This window comes from Vulpes vulpes, chromosome 10 (assembly GCF_048418805.1).
Source record: "Vulpes vulpes isolate BD-2025 chromosome 10, VulVul3, whole genome shotgun sequence".
In the NCBI taxonomy this organism is placed as follows: domain Eukaryota; kingdom Metazoa; phylum Chordata; class Mammalia; order Carnivora; family Canidae; genus Vulpes; species Vulpes vulpes.
The window spans coordinates 7166824-7183914 of NC_132789.1; the positions used below are offsets into that span (position 1 = coordinate 7166824).

The window sequence follows — 17091 nt, forward strand, 5'->3', positions numbered from 1 at the left end:
AAATAGAAACAGCAAAGGACAATTTGGGTTTGATTGTATTCCTGTACTCTTATGGTTGTCAAGTTGCCTATTTTTTAAAACGATTTATTTATTCATTTCAGGGGGAGGGGCAAAGGGAGAGGGAGAATCTCAGGCAGACTCCCCGTTAAGCACAGAGCCCAGGCAACCCTGGTGGCTTAGCGGTTTAGCACCGCCTTCTGCTTGGGGTGTGATTCTGGGGACCCGGGATCAAGTCCCATGTCGGGCTCCTTGCATGGAGCCTGCTTCTCCCTCTGGTTGTGTCTTTGCCCCTCTCTCTCTGTGTGTCTCTCATGAATAAATAAATAAAATCTTTCAAAAAAAAAAAAAAAACACATACACACAGAGCCCAATGTGAGGCTCCATCTCAGTTTTGATATGATGACCTGAGCCAAAACCAGGAGCTCAACCAGCTGAGCCTCCAGGTGCCCCTCAGATTGCCTAACAGTTGATTGATGGCAGATCTTCACTCTGCCTCCTGGAGGATGGCTCAGGCTGATGAAGGGCATTGAAGTGGCAAAGGAGGCTCTGATTACAGGAGATGAAGGCAGGGCCCACTCAGTCTAGATCCAACCATCTGGTCTCTACCTCAATGGCCTTGGACAAATGCATGCCAAGGGATGAGGCCTTTCCTAAATTCCCTCCCAACCCTTGGAGTCTTGCTTGGAAGAATGCTGTTCAGCTTGTCCCCGTTACCCATTACCATGAGAGGAGGGCCTCAGGGTGGAGGAATCTGTATGAGAAACAGCAGAGTAGCAGGGGGCCCCGGACAGCTTTCTTTCTCCACCTTTCTCGCCACTGCCTTTCTGCCCCATTTCTTAATTCCCCTCTCTTCTCTTCCCTCCTCCCCTCCTCCTCCTCTTTCTCCACTGGTTGTTTTCCCCTCTTTTTACTTCTCTCCACATGTCCTCTGTCTCCCTTTCTCTTATGCGTGTGTGTACCTGCACGCACAAAAACACACTTTTGAGGGTGGATAGAATTTCCCTCTTCATAAATGTCTCTGGTGATTGGGATTCAGGTCCTCAAGTTCTGGATTCCTGGGTGAGATCTCCTGTGCCTTTCATTTGTTTAAAAGTTTTTATTTAAATTCCAATTAGCTAACATACAGTGTTATGTTAGTGCCAGGTGTATGATATAGTGATTCAGTGCTTCCATCACCCGGTGCTCTCAGGACAGGTGCTCCTCTTCATCCCCATTACCTGTTTGCACTCATCCTCCCTCTGGTAACCATCCGTTTGTTCTGTAGAGTTAAGAGTCTGTTTCTTGGTTTGTCTTTCTCCCCTTTTTTCCCTTTGCTTATTTGTTTTGTTTCTTAAATTCCACATATGGGTGAAATCATCTGGTATTTGTCTTTCTCTGGCTGACTTTGCTCAGCATAATACCCTCTAGTTCCATCCACATCATTGCAAATGGCAAGATTTCATTCTTTTTTATCTGTGCCTTTCATTTTGAAAGAAAGATGAAGAAAATCCTGACAAAATCCAGCTTTTTAATCCATAAAAGGAAGGTTTATGACTCCAGGGGTGACCTCTTGGTTACTTACTGGTAGTTAGAAGCTTTAAGAGTGGAAGAAAGTCTCCACCTCAAGTCTGAGGAGCAAAAGACTGGTCAAAACATCATAACAAGAACATCACTATTAATGAGCCTTGGGGAGAAATGGAGCTTAGAGAAACTTCTTAACTGGGTTCTCTGGGATTTTTCTAGATTCTGACAAGGCCCTGTCAGCTGAGCTCAGGGTACCTTTGATTGGAGCCACTTATTCTCCTTCCAAACATCTTTCTGATTGTCCCATGACCTCTTATGTTGATGTGTTATTTGTGATAGCCACAATCAGGAGGCCCATGCTGTCCTGTTTCCTTGATGACAAGCTTTTCCTAATAATTGGCAAGCTTGGGAGCTGGGACAGCACTTTTGCTTTGCTGAGGAGATGCCTGCCGTGCATGCCTCACGCCCTCCTTGCATCCCCGAAAGCATCATCGCCCTTCACTTCTTTAACTTTCCTTTGCAGTTGACTGAAACCTCCTCCCGTTACGCCAGGAAGATCTCCGGCACCACTGCCCTCCAGGAGGCCCTGAAGGAGAAGCAGCAGCACATTGAGCAGCTGCTGGCTGAACGGGATCTAGAGAGGGCGGAGGTGGCCAAGGCCACAAGCCACGTGGGGGAAATAGAGCAGGAGCTAGCTCTGGCCCGGGACGGACACGACCAGGTGAAGTCTGCTGCTGACCTTGTTTCAGAGGTGGTGATGGGTTCTAAGATGACCTTGTGGAGATGGTGGTGCTTTCTAACTCGAGGGAAAAGGCTGAGTGGCGAACCTGGTGCTTGGAGCCAGGGAGCTAGTCTTGGGAGCGCTGAAAATGAGTAGAAATGTCTTTGCTGGGCTTGTTTGAAGCTGTGACCTGGGGTACCACTTTGTATTGTTAGATGAAGTTTTGTTCTTCTTGAGCCTACCTTAGTCTTTCGGTCTTTACATCCAGGTCTTTTGGCCTGTGTCAGGGGAGCTTGTTTACTAGGACCTTACCAACGACTGCAACTCCTGTTTTGTAGATTATCCTTTGTAAGCATTTCAGCTTCAAAAAAGATGAGTGTTGTTTTAACATTGCTCTCTTTTGTTGTAGTGCTGTGGTTTTTCATCCTCCAGTTTCCAGGATTGCGGCTGAGAAGTAACCTATTAAAGATCATAGAAAGCATTTCAGTTGTAAAAGTTATAGAGTCTTAGCTGTAGCTACTTAGCTGTAGCTCTCTGGAGGCAACCCTGGGCCTGTGTCTGGGTCAGAGAGAGGCCACTCACTGACACCCTTGCCTTTCCCAGCATGTCCTGGAATTGGAGGCCAAGATGGACCAGCTGCGAACAATGGTGGAAGCTGCTGACAGGGAGAAGGTGGAACTTCTCAACCAACTTGAAGAGGAGAAAAGGTGATCTCAAATTGTTCCCTTGGTGCAAGTGTGGCCTTTTCTTTTTAAACAATCTTAGGAAAACTTCTCATTAAGGTGCTAGCCCTTAGAACCAGAGGAATGATTGTGTATTCAGTGGAAATTAAGTCTTCGTACTGCCTGAGGAGGGTTTGTATGGATTTGACTGTTTTTTAGGAAGTTTGGAATCTAGACATACCCTGCTTTGTTTAACAGCTATTTATTGAGCCCCTGCTATGTGCCAAACATCCTTGTGAGAATGGCCTCAGTGTCATGAGATTAATTCAAACCCTGTTTCTACCTGGAACTATTTTTGGTGAGAGGACATCGTGGGTGCAAGTTACTTCATGTTTGGGAAATACCTTCCATGTATCTAGTAAAACTGAATTATGTCTGGTGAGTGATACAGGGTCCCTGTCCTTGAGAAACTCAATATGATTAGGAAAACAAAACTTCTGAGTGAAGCAGTTAGCATTATCCAGGTCAGGATGGAATCAAGTGCTAAATTGTGCGAAACAGAGGAAGCAAGTTTGGTTCTTCTTGAGGCTGTGAACCAATACGATCTCTGAAAGAGGTGTCTGCATGGAAACCATTGGGACATTTCTGGGTAATGGGACATGTGTCCTCAACTGCGTTTAATGCCATCTTCTGTCCTTCCTGGTGGCAGTGATTTAATTCCATAGCCGTATGGTCTGAGTTCAGGACAATCAAAGGTGCTGTTGTGGTAAGGGATATATAGTGGAGGTATATAATACAGTCTTTTACCAAGGAAACTATTTTCTCACTAGAAAGAGAAACACTACACATAGGAAATTCTGTTCTTGGGAAATTCTCTTTGTATCTTAAAAATGGCTACAAATAAATGAAAGATAGTAACAGGCCTTTGTAGGACCTTCTGAGTGCCAAGGTACCAGTACCATTTGCTTTGGTTCTTAAGCCAGCTCTTGGTCTGCTGACTGCTGGGCCAGAAAAATGTCCTCCCGTTTCAGGCTCACCCTCCAGTGAGCTAGAGGGTTGTAAATTATTTATGATTATATTTCTGATTCAACAGAGTAGACATTTTCTTAACTTTGCCAGAAATGCTAGTGAGTTCGACAGTTTTGGTTTCTGCAGACAAGTTACGAACTTTGTCCCCTTTTCTTCCTTACACTCCATTTTGTGAAGAGTTACAATCTGGAGGTTATCTGGATTTTGTAAATCTTTAGGATATCTTATTTCATTGATTGAAACCCAAACCCAAAACAGAGATTTTTAAAATGTGAAAAAAAAAAAAAAGTGACTCAAATTGTTCATAACTTTATTCTCCCAGTCTTGGAACAGGTACTAGTATTATCCTTGGGCTTTCTGTGTGGGTGGCCTGCTAACCTCACCCTAAAATATCTGACCTGGGGTGATATAAAGAGATTTGTTTTCTTGCCACTTTCCCCTATGTTCTATAATTGGAAAGTAGAAATTACAGACTTGAAATCTCAGAACCTGTTTTTGTGATAAACCTTTTCCCTTTAGGCTGGTCCCATCTTGATTAGATTCACTCTGCTGGTTGTGACCAAGGAAACCAGGTGGTTTTTTTTCAACTCTCACCTCATGCCTCCTGGAATCAGTACCTGGATTAAACATTGGAAGCTTCCTAAGTAGAATAGAGTTCTTAGAGTTATAAGCCAGATGCCTAAAATTGCATTTCTTTCTTTTCTTCCACCATCATCTGTTACATTCCCCAGGGTATTGATTATGGATCCTTCTTTTGGTAAGGCACATGTGTTCCTTGGTTGCTTAAATGCTCTGTTTCAATTTTATTCACAGGAAGGTGGAGGACCTGCAGTTCCGGGTTGAGGAAGAATCCATCACAAAAGGAGATCTTGAGGTAAAACCCCTCCAGCTCTCTACAGCTTTCATGGGTACTAGCATTCACAGATCTGGATAAGATCATTGTGCCAGAACAGGCAGCAGAGGGAACGGAAGGAGCCCCAGCCAGCCTCGGGCTTTGGGCGAGGTTCCAGCTCAGGTGCCAGAACCTGTCCATGGGCCTGGGTCTGTCATGTCCTGACTCCAGGGACCCTGTTAGGTTTTTACTACTTTCTTCTTGCACTTCAAAATTCACAACCTTAATGGAGTTAATCAAGTCATAAATCTGGCAGTGTGTCCAAGTGAGACTCTAGATGTTCCTCTGATGATCAGAAATGGCCTTGTAAAGAGCATTTTTAACTTCATCATAATTGTTCCCAAAAAGTTATTTTGCTTTATCTCAGCTTTGCTTTTCAGTTGAGCTGGATAAATTTTTTATAACCTTGTAGAAGGAATAAATACATGTTCTGGTAATTGATTTTTTTAAAAGTAATTATCTGAAGAAAAAACAAGAGCCATTTGTATTTCAGCTTCTTTTACTTCTATGGCATATTTTACATTCATAGAGATTTCCTTTAGCATCAATTTCTCATCTTTTAACAACTATTCATACTAGTTTAAGTGGATGACAGATTTAAATGATTTTGATGCTTTTTAAACCACTGCTAGATATATGACAAATATAAATTATTAAATTATTCAAATTTTGCAGATTTTTGGTACTTTAATCTGTAATATTTTAGGAAAAATTGTACTTGCCTGTGCAGTTCCTAGAATATACACTTTTGCTGCTGTTACCAGTTTAGAGCCTGTTGGTGGCCCACACCATGCTTCCATTTCAGAGGCCTTTCCAGATAGGAACTCTGATCCCTTTGGAAATTGTCTTCATAGTCAACAGAGAGTAAGGAAGGCATTCTTCAAGTTCTAGTTTTATAAGGCCTAGAATTTAATGGATTATTCATAATTCAATAGTTCCCTTCTTGGCTCATTTCATATATAGTCACATCCCTTTAGTTGACTTTCGTGTTGTTTTCATCCATTTAAAAACACCCCAAAGTCTCATTAGAAGTTTCATATCATCAACTGATTCATGTGAGACACAGCCAAGGATGTTCTGGGGAGGAGTGAGTGAAATCTTCCCATCAGCACTAGGCCAGTGTACTCTGTATGGTATAATCATTTGAAATTAATCAGAGTTAGGGTTATTTTGAAACCCTATCACATAATCAAAACTTTAGTGGAATCTCTCCTTTTGTTGTTGCTTAATTTTTTTATTTTTTTACTAATAGCAAAAGAGCCAGATTTCTGAAGATCCTGAGAATGTAAGAGGGCACTTAACTGTGTGGAGATTTCCCTTGTTAACACAGATTGATGACAGATTAAAATGCTTATTGATATACTCAAATACTAACTCCATAATCTGACCGGAGACATTGACCTTAATATTTCTGTGCATGTGGCTTTCAAAGCAATTATGTTTGTATCCTGAAAAAATTGTATCTAATGACTAAGCTGTATAAATCCATTTATTGAATGCATAAGCAAATGTTTGCTTTCTGGAGAATTTTGCCAACAAGAAGGAAAAAGGATTTTGTCTGGGGGCCTGGCCTCCTTCACTTAATTCATAATGCCTTCTCATTTTAATGGAATCATTCCAAAAAAGATGATAGCTAACGGAAACATAAAACATGCAAGATGAAGGGAGAAATTCTGTGGGCAAGTTTACCCAAGTGGTCTAATTTCATTCCCTTGAGAGCAGAAGGGCATGTTGGGGGCCATTGCCTTTTTGTGAGCGCCCCCTTCTGGCCAGTGCCCGCTAGTGCATGTGACCAGAAATACAAGCATCTGCGTGTTGGGGCTGCAGTATTTTCCCTGAGTTGGTGAAACTAGAGACAAGCATTCTTCAGTGAAGACACTATGTGCTTTAAATTTATTATTATCGAAGTGAGATTTTTCTAGTAGCAGTGCTACCAGGCATGTAGGTATTTTTTTTTCCCCTTGTCCATCTGATGAAGATCAAATACCCAGCTCCAATCTCACCTAAGTAGCCTCCATAGCCTGGTTCCTCCTGGCACACTGCCAGCTGTAATGCCAGTTGAAAGAAACCTCAAAACTTCTGGTTTTGTTTTACCACATAAGAGAGTAAAATTAAAGCAAAGATTTTTCTTCCTACTGCTCCCTGGCAGCTGACATAGACAACTTAAGGCCGAACTTATAAAAAGCCTCCGTTCTGAAGGTTTCCTTTTTGTGAAGCTACTTCAGTGATCTGGGTCTCTTTCTCCTCCCAAAACAGGCTCCCTCTGCACTCATGTCAGTCTGCATGGGGATCTCCCTCCTGCCTTTCTTGTATGCTTCTCGCAGAGCCTTTGCTTTCCCTCCTAATCCCTTCCCGGGACCTTCCTCTCGGGATGTTCTGTCTTACTGTAAGAAAGGAATACTTTTAAAAGGAGGGTAGTCCTGCACAGTGTGACATTTTTATCATACACCGTGGCATGGAAGTGGATCACTAGTTCCCTTGCTGGTGATTGCTCAGATGCAGCTGTAGAGTCCCAGATGGTTTGTATGCATACCCGCCAGCAAGGAGGGATTGTGGTCATCTGGAACATCTTGGAATGGGAAGATCACACAACCCTTCACCCAGAAGACACTGAATTCAGTTTCAGGAGGTGAAGAAAGATTATGTTGCCTTTTGCTTTTTACTCCTAGTTTTAGATAACAGTTCTTGAGGCTGTGACCCCAATTATGTAGATCTGGATTAGATTCTTGTAAAAGCAGGTAAATTAAACATGTTCTAAGGCACATAAGGACCAAGGGGACTGTCCAGACTGTTAGGTCTTGGGTTTTATTTCATTATTTTTGTTGAGTGTAAAGAGCTGAAGCAGATGATGAAATTTAAAAAATTTTTTTTTTCACTTTTGAAATATTTCACGATGGTTTATATCTGGTTCACAAGCATAGTGACCTCTTTTATGTGTTGAAATCCCTAGAGGACCACTGGAGTCATTAAAAGATGTTTATAACTTAAATAATCCACCTTCTACTTAAGCTGTGCACTACTTTCTGTTACTTTGTTTAGAGTTTGTTGTCATTTCCGCGTTGCTCACATTTGTCCAGACACAGATCTGACCAGTTAGAACCAGAAAATACTTAAATTAATATAAGTGACTAGAAGCTGCTGAGAGTAGCTCTGTCCCTAGGTTTGATCACTTGGTTCTGCTGCTAACCTTTTGATTGGGGGAGGTGGTGGGGAGAGAGGTATGTTTAGACAGATTATTCCCATGAATTAAGATCATGCTGTTAGAGGTTACTTTCTGGGTTCTCCATCAAGTTACATCTGAGTTAAGTGATGATGGGGAGTCTCTGAAGTTTTAAAACACAGAATCTTTATCAGCTCCTTTTGCATGGAGTTCAAACTAAATGCCTTTGGCCTGAGTCACCCATTTCCCACTCCTGAGATGATAATTACTTCATCCTGGGCTGGAAAAAAATGAACCCTTCACCAGCTCTAAACTCTCCTGAGCTGAGTCTCAGAGATGGAAGCTATCAAGCATAATTGTTACTGAATTTTCCCATGTAAATATGATCCCCTCCTTTTTTCCCTTAATGACACCTAGTTTTTGGAAAACCCACTGTTGGAAGGAAACTAGGGGATCGGGAAATGTTAAGAATGCCAGACCCTTTTTGTTCATCTCAGCAAAGGCCACTGGTGTAATTTCCTCAGCTCTAGTTTCTGGATTCCCTTCCTTAGGCTGAACACTCCACGCTTGTTCACATCAAATTGTACACCATAGCACTGGAATCTGCCCTAGGGACTTACTGAATACTTGTAAGATTTATGACATTGTATTTGCCATATTTAGGGGATAGCCATGATCATTTTGAGGGTCAATTTACTTGTTAAAGTCACCGAGTCAGTTACATACACATTAATGTCAAATGGCTGTTGTGGGGAGGGGGCAAATGATAGTTTAGAGGAATATTAACTATTCTAATTTGTGCTGATCAACCTCACTTATCAATATAACTTATATTTGGCTGCACGCATCTGACACTGCTCATCCCGCCACATGTGTTTCCACTTTGTCTTTCTCAGTAGACTAGCTCGTGTCCCCTGCCCACCTCATCCTGTCATCCATAGCATTCATCTGCACCCCCAGCACCCCCATCTCAGCCCATCCTCTGCCCTTCTCCATTTCCCTTTTTGTTCATCCTTTGGCGGAAGGTACTGGTGGCTCAGCCTGCATGCCGCTCTCTCTCCTCTTGTGCTGGCATGTCATGGTGGCACTGTTGTGTTCTCTTCCTCTTCCTTTTTACTAACAGACGCAGACCAAACTGGAGCATGCCCGCATTAAGGAGCTTGAACAGAGCCTGCTCTTTGAAAAGACCAAAGCTGACAAACTCCAGAGGGAGTTAGAAGACACTAGGGTAATGGTTTTCACTGTTTAATGAAGCAGACCCGTGTATGTGAATGGTGACGCCTCGGGGGACGTGCCTTGCAGTTGTCCTGAGCCTTGACCCAGTGGTTCGACCTGAGTTTGGTCTTGGTGCTGTTCAGGTGCTCATGAGCGTAGACTGATGGGTAGACACAGATGTTTCATATCAAATCTTTTGTCAAAGGTAAAGACTCATTCCTTTGGTTGACTCAACCAAAATCAAGATCGGAAACCCTACACCTGTGTATAGACTGCATGGACATCCACAACCACATTTGAGGCTCTTTGTAGTAATACCTTGGAATACATTTCTCCAGTTTTGCCACAAGCAGTCAATTGTCCTCTTGTTCTCATATTCTCAGTGTCAGGGGTTTCTGAATAATTTTTTGTTACTGTTTACTTCACCTCTCTCTTCCTGCCTTCTTCCCTGACCTTTTGGGGGAATTGAAACACTGGATCTTTTGAATGAGAGTTAAGGAATTTCATCTGAATGACTTTTTTTTTTCTTGATACCTGATCTGTCTTTGCATTTCCCTCCTTTCTGTCACCAGTAGATGAAAATCTCAGTGATCAGGAGGGAAAAGTGCTCTGAGAACAGAATGGCTTCCTGTAACCCCAGCTCACTGTCTCTGGCCCTTGGAGCCAATGCATCAGTCACATTTTCACTTATTTATGTATTAAAGCACCTATACAGTGCTTATTTGGTGCTGGGCACTATTCTGAGCATTGCACCAGTATTAACTTATTCATCTCACCTAAACCCCAAGGGAGGTGGTAGCAGTGTCCCCATTTTACAGATGAGGATGAGGGATGGAGAGATTAAATAATTTGCCCAAGGTTACACAGCTAATAGTCACAATGCAGTCAGGATTTGTATCTAGACCATTTGGCCCCAAAGTCTGTGCTCTTGACCACCACAGGGTGGAGTCTGTCTATTATGGAGGTAGTTCTGTGCTAAAACATTTAATAAATAATCCAACTCATTTACATATAAGAGGACGTGTATGTACATATATCTTTTAAATCACAAGTTTGACTGTCAGTGGTTAAATTGCCCAGATCCTTAACTACAAAATTTCAAAAATTACTGTCTCTGATCAAATTTGATATCCTGATTTTTTCTTTTGAATTATTGTATTTGTAGAAATTTCTTTTGTTGAGAAATCATTGACTGATCTAAAAATCTAGATAATTAATTTTTCTTCTCTAAATCATAAGCTTTTTTTTTTTTTTTTTTTTTTTTTTTTTTTTTTTTAAGAAGAAAGAAAATGTTCTCAGTTGGCCTCAAAAGTAAAGGTATCTCCTGTGTATTTGGTAAGGAAAAAATCCTGGTAGTTTGGTAATGTTTCTTTGTTACCTGAGAGCCAATGACTTGATCTGGGAAATACAAGGGACTGATGATAAGATTGGGTTCTTTTACTGGAATAGCTGTTGAAGCAAGGAGATGTATACGTATATCTATCAATACGTATTTTTTTAACCTGTGAACTCCTCCCATGTACCTTTGTCAGCAAACAGCTTGGATAGATGCCCTTTTTTATTTGTTTTTTTCTTCTCTGCGGGTAAGAAGGCATCTATTCATAGCATGGTTTATCCAACTATTCCAGATTCAGGTTGTGTCCTTTCTATAAGAAATTAATGCCTTCTGTTGATCCTCACTCTTGGCCAAGTGTGAAACCAGCCCATGAATCACTTGTGTTTCCTATCACCTACCTTCCTTTTAAGAAGTGCTTTAGAATTCCTTTGAGCCAGTATGTCCAGTTCATGAGCAAGGTGTTTACTACTGCAGAAAAGTCGCAAGAGTAAGATACCTCACTCTGGTGGGAGAGGCAGACACAGCTTTGCTTGAGGGCAAACTTTGGGAAGTAAAACAAAAAATGGAAGAGCTATAGAAATGCTACAGTATAATCACGCTATTCTTTTTTTCACTTATTTTTTACTTGACATTGACTAATAAAGACCTCTTGTCCTATTGGATTTATTTACATTCTAGACCTTGCAGTGTTGGGGTTTATTAATGTTTTAGACCTTACTTTGGGGATCCCTGGGTGGCACAGCGGTTTAGCGCCTGCCTTTGGCCCAGGGCGCGATCCTGGAGACCCAGGATCGAATCCCACGTCGGGCTCCCTGCATGGAGCCTGCTTCTCCCTCTGCCTGTGTCTCTGCCTCTCTCTCTCTCTCTCTGTGACTATAATGAATGAATAAATAAAATCTTTAAAAAAAAAACAAAACAAAACCTTACTTTGTGGCAACAAACTCTTGGACACCCTACTGCCTGCCCCAGAAGAAAGTATGTAAAGAAACATCTTTAACCTGGAGCATCTTTGACCCTGAAGCACACTAGTTACAGTCAGCTCTGAAATAGTTAATGACTCCCTCAGGCAGGTTTCAGAGACTGATTGCTTTCTTTTCCTGGTCTTTTGTGGACAAGTTAGTGTTTGTTGGTCTCACAGTTTGCAGGTGGGCAGAGGAAGCGAAGGAAACCCACCTATCACTTTAGAGGCACTGGGTAAGAGGAGCCTTCCACCTGGAGGAGTTTGGATTCTTGAAATTTGTTCTTAAATCATTCACGTTCCCTTCTATTTCCTAGGTTAGTCCAGTCATTCATTTTTATCCCTGAAGCAACCAAATCCCACATAATTTGTGTATTACACTGGCTGGCTAACAGGTATCAGAGGGAAATAATTGCTTAAGAATAAATGGACACAAGTTAAGAAAGTGTTTTTTCTAGTCCTGGGGTGTTTGTTTAAAAAACAAACAACAAAACAGATTCCTGGGTGCTGTCCCAGAGCTCAAATAACATCAAAACGTGGGGGAATGAGAACCTGCCTTTTAGACCTGCATCCCAGGAGATTGATGTCTGAGAACCACTGGGTTAGGGGAACAAGATATGTATATTAAAATGCCAATAGAATTATAGAAACCAAAAAGGGGACTCCCTAAAGATTCTCATATGTAATTACAGGTAAGTAATTGTTCTTATTTTGTCTTTTTAGAAAAGGTTAGTAAATTATTTCTTCATTATCCAGATAAAGCTTTCATTCTACAGCTAACGTTGGTATTCATTGAAACATTTGATAGGTAATTTCACACCTTCTATACCAGTGGTAGCCCACAGAAGTATAATACCAACCACATGTATATAATCGAAAGTTCTCTGCCACCGACATTAACATACATTTTTAGTAGATAAAAAGAAACAGGTAAAATTAATAATTGATTTAAACCACTATATTCAAAATAATATCCTTTCATCATGTAATCAGAAAGTAAGGTAGTTACATCATGTAATAAGTAAAAATTAAGATATTTTATGTTCTTTTCCCCACCGAGTCTTTAAAATCTGTATATGTTACACATACTCCATCTGTCACATTTGCAGTGCTCAGTAGCCATGTGTGCTGCTTTACCAGATAGCACAGGTCTTTAAAATCACCTGCATTAGATAAGTGAACATTTATACATGCTGGGTGAAGCAGAGTAGGGGAAAACCAAGTAAAATGAAGAGAATTCTGTCTTCCAGCAGCTGGACATTTCTGAGAATTTTGAAAGCTACTGTTTCCATTAACTTACTCTCAGTTGACGGGCACTTCTCTACGTTTCCTTAGAGGAAAAAAATAATTCTGGAGTAAGTTATATTCCATATCAGTTTTCAATTCCTTGACCATCTCAGGATAGTGGTAGTTTGCCAAGGATGATGACTTTAGAGCTCTCAGAATTGAACTTCCTCCACGATGGCAGAGGTGGGTGAGCATGCAGGCATTCTCAGTAGCTCGATGGCTGCCCAAGGTTGGGGAGCTCTTCAAGAGTTTCAAGGTTAAAGAAAATCGTCAGTGATTGGTTATTTACATGCTTTGTTTTTCTTTGGACTGCGGTTACTAGGTGGCTACAGTGTCGGAAAAGTCCCGTATAATGGAACTAGAAAAAGACCTAGCGTTGAGAGCGCAGGAGGTAGCTGAGTTGCGGAGGCGGCTAGAGTCCCATAAGCCTGCTGGGGATGTTGACATGTCACTCTCCTTTTTGCAAGAGATAAGCTCTTTGCAAGAAAAATTGGAAGCCACCCATGCTGACCACCAGAGAGAAGTAATTTCTCTGAAGGAGCATTTTGGAGCCTGCGAAGAAACACATCAGAAGGAGATAAAGGCTCTTCAGGCTGCCACAGAGAAGCTTTCCAAAGAGAATGAGTCACTGAAAAGCAAGCTTGATCATGCCAACAAGGAGAATTCGGATGTGATAGCCCTGTGGAAGTCCAAGCTGGAGACGGCCATCGCGTCTCACCAACAGGCGATGGAAGAGTTGAAGGTGTCCTTCAGCAAGGGGGTCGGAATGGAGACCACGGAGTTTATGGAGTTAAAAACACAGATAGAGAAGATGAGGCTAGATTACCAGCACGAAATAGAGAACCTTCAGAACAAACAAGACTCGGAAAGGTCTGCTCACACTAAAGAGATAGAAGCCCTCCGGGGTAAGCTGATGGCAGTCGTTAAAGAGAAGGAGAGCAGCCTGGAAGCCATCAAGGCGAAGCTGGACAAAGCGGAAGACCAGCATCTAGTAGAGATGGAGGACACCTTAAGCAAATTGCAGGAAGCTGAGACAAAGGTAAAGGAGCTAGAGGTACTACAAGCCAAATGCAATGAACAAACCAAGGTTATTGATAATTTTACATCACAGCTCAAGGCTACCGAAGAAAAGCTCTTGGATCTTGATGCACTTCGGAAAGCCAGTTCCGAAGGTAAATCGGAAATCAAGAAACTTAGACAGCAGCTTGAGGCAGCTGAGAAACAGATTAAAAATTTAGAGATTGAAAAGAATACTGAGAGTGGCAAGGTTTGTATTGGTGTCCTCCATTCCTTTTATTTTCTGTTTGTCAGTATCACTTTGCATTTTATGTCACTTTTGAGTGGAGCTCATACATCTTCCAAATTCCAGATTTAATTACAGCAGATTGCCTGGTGTTAGCAGGTTGCCCAGTTGCGTGCAGTGTCCTCTGACTATCTTGAGTGTGGTTTCATTTGAGGAGATTAGAGAAAATAATGGCTCAATTAGGTGAATTTATTTTGGTTTCCTAGTATCTGGGTACTTTATGACTTTATCTCTGGGCCATGCTTTTTAATCTGTTTAGGCTTGGTTCTAGTCTGTAATTTTTTTTTTTAAATATTTATTTATTTGAGAGAAAGCACATGTGCAGGGGGAGGAGGAGAGAGAGAAAGAGAGAGAGAGATAATGAATGAATCTCGGGCAGCCTCCCTGCTGAATGCAGAGCCTGACTCAGGGCTTGATCCCATAACCCTGAAATCATGACAGGAGCAAAAAATCAAGAGTTGGATGCTCAACCCGCTGAGCCACCTACATACCCCTGTAATCTCTTTAAAATAGAGAACTCCCTAAGATGATGGTGTTAAGGTAAATGAAGGAATAGACAAGAAAGGAGCATATTATATTACTATCTCCTCTTCCTTTCCCATTAATGTCATTTTCCTATTCATAAGATCTTATACAAAGGCACTGTAGATGCTGAGTGCCACTTGACTGTTGTAAATTAACATGCTGTGCTAAGTAATACAGCGAAATAAGGCTAAGAACCTGGAGCCCTTTGCATCACCATTTCCGTCCCATAGGAGAGCTTCTCCTATGCCGTAGTGAGAACGCATTCTATTTTCTGCCTTTTTGGAGAAAGACAAGTATGCTTTTGGTCAAGGCATAGGAAATTGCATGAAACATTTGCCAGCAATATCTCTTTCTAATTAGCCTTGTCAGATGTCATCTTCATCTTTAAGGACTGTTTGAGGAATGAATGCTCCCTCCTAGTCCCCTTGCCACTGGTGAGGATGCTGGTGCTGATGTGGAATGTTCTGAGCTTTTTGCAGGAGAAACTGCTTCTTTGGCAAAGGGTTGTAAGGTTAGACAGGGAGATGTGAGGACAAACCGAAAAATTGCTAAGTAATCTTAGTTGAAGGTGACAAGCTGGGACGCTTGGGTGCCTCAGCAGTTGAGGTCTGCCTTCAGCTCAGGGTGTGATCCCAGAGTTCTGGGATGGAGTCCCACATCGGGCTTCCTGTGAGGAGCCTGCTTCTCCCTCTGCCTATGACTCTACCTTCTCTCTGTGTCTCTCATGAATAAATAAATAAAATCTTTTTTTTTTTTTTTTAAAAGAAGGCTAAGTACAGGAAGTTTCTCTCAAATCTCCTCAGTTGAACCCAAAATAATAAACAAATTACGAAAATTAATTTGTAGAGAATATGTAGCTAAGGGTTGGTCAACCTTTTTTACATCAAGATTTTATGAAAACCAATTTCTGATGACTGTTGTCTAGTACGTTAACATTTTTAAAAAAGTTGAACTACTTTAAGTGTATACAAAATAGAGAAAATAACACAGACTGTGTATCTTCCTGCTTGATGGTATTTAAAGTACAGAAAATGAAAGTGCTTATTAACTTACCCATTTAGAAAGTAAGCATCTGCACTTTCTGCTTTAGATTATTCTGATATTCCAAATCTCAATATAGAAAAATAGTCTGTTTTGACTATTTTAAATAATTGTCAGATCATCCTATCTAAAACTGCAGGAAAAGTCATTGGCTTCTTAGAATTAACAACAACAAGAAAAACGACTTTTTTTTTTTTTTTTAAACACCCATGCCGTTATTTCTTTGAATTTTGTTTGGTTGTGTTTGTTTCTCTTATGTTTTTATATTTGTTTTATTTTGTGTTTCTCATTCATTCTTTTTTGTTTCCTTTTGTTCATTTGCTTTGCACCGTGTTACTCTGTATGGTAGGCTAGTAGCATTACCAGAGAGCTGCAGGGGAAAGATCTAATACTTAATAACCTTCAGGAAAACTTGAGTGAAGTCAGTCAAGTGAAAGAGGCTTTGGAAAAAGAACTTCAGATTTTGGTAAGTACCTGCTGGAAATCTGTGTCTCAGGGTTTCTAGCTGTTTGAATGGTTCCCGTTTCAAAAACAAAAATCTCTGTAAAGACAAATGTACTGCACCTCTTTCCTTTCTCTTTCAAAGTATTGATTTAAATTGAGTGTATTAGTCATTGGCTGACAAATACCTCGAAGGGAATGGGATCAAACCCAAACTAGCAATAAAGGTAGGTATTACTTTTTTCTTTTCTAAATCTATCCTTTGACTATGGTGAATGTGGCTTTTTGGCCTATTACTGACTGGTTTTGCTAAACACAGGGAACTCCCAAGTTATATACCCAACACATTAGATTTCATTTATAATGAGATCTTATGCTACGCTCCTACCTGCCTGTGACAGCCCTCCAGAGAGAGCTGTCCTGGGCCATTGGCATCCCCTGTCAGGATGGCAGGGTGCTGTCCAACTCAACAAATTCAAGGAACCATTTCTTCCAACTCCGTTTATTCCTCCTCAGGAAATTATATTTCTTTTCAACTTATGTCCTCTTGCCTTACAAGTTAGTTGTAAGACATTTTTTTCCCTTACCTTTTCTCAACTATTCTCCCTTCTTCCTGCATCAGAAATGGAACTTCGTGAAGACTGACAACCATAAGCACACATCACGGGAAAGGAAGGTTGTAGGCTTATGGAGAAACTGAGTGAGAGCAACATGAGTTAGGAAGGGACGCTTGTCTTAGATCCCTCCATATACCATCTTTTCCCCCCACTTATTACGCTTCTGTGCTAGTACCAGAGGTGAATGTTTGCTTTTTTTTTTTAATGCTAATATTACGAGTTTCTAGTTTTTCAAACGTTAAATATATAGCTGCCTGTTCATTACCATAGCTACTGTCCCTATATGAGTATATATATTTAAATGAATTAAATAAAATTTAAAATTCAGTTCTTCAGTTGTACTAGCCACATTGTAAGTGCTTCATAGCTGTGTGTGGCTAGTAGCTGCCATATTGAATGGC

At 41.1% G+C, this 17091-nt stretch overlaps 1 protein-coding gene across 30 annotated transcripts in view; it reads left to right on the top strand.

The window, feature by feature from the left end:
- The window catches only part of CLIP1 (CAP-Gly domain containing linker protein 1), a 123935-nt gene that overhangs the window by 59644 nt on the left and 47200 nt on the right, over positions 1 to 17091 (top strand). For 10 of the 30 annotated variants that reach the window (XM_072722743.1, XM_072722760.1, XM_072722746.1 and 7 more), the window contains 5 exons: positions 2027 to 2224; positions 2828 to 2931; positions 4729 to 4789; positions 13086 to 14030; positions 15982 to 16098. In XM_072722743.1, the coding sequence (XP_072578844.1) occupies positions 2027 to 2224; positions 2828 to 2931; positions 4729 to 4789; positions 13086 to 14030; positions 15982 to 16098 (1425 nt within the window). Of the gene's footprint in view, positions 1 to 2026; positions 2225 to 2827; positions 2932 to 4728; positions 4790 to 6059; positions 6093 to 9090; positions 9196 to 13085; positions 14031 to 15981; positions 16099 to 17091 lie in introns of all 30 variants that reach the window. The other 20 variants (XM_072722734.1, XM_072722755.1, XM_072722757.1 and 17 more) reach the window with 7 other exon arrangements.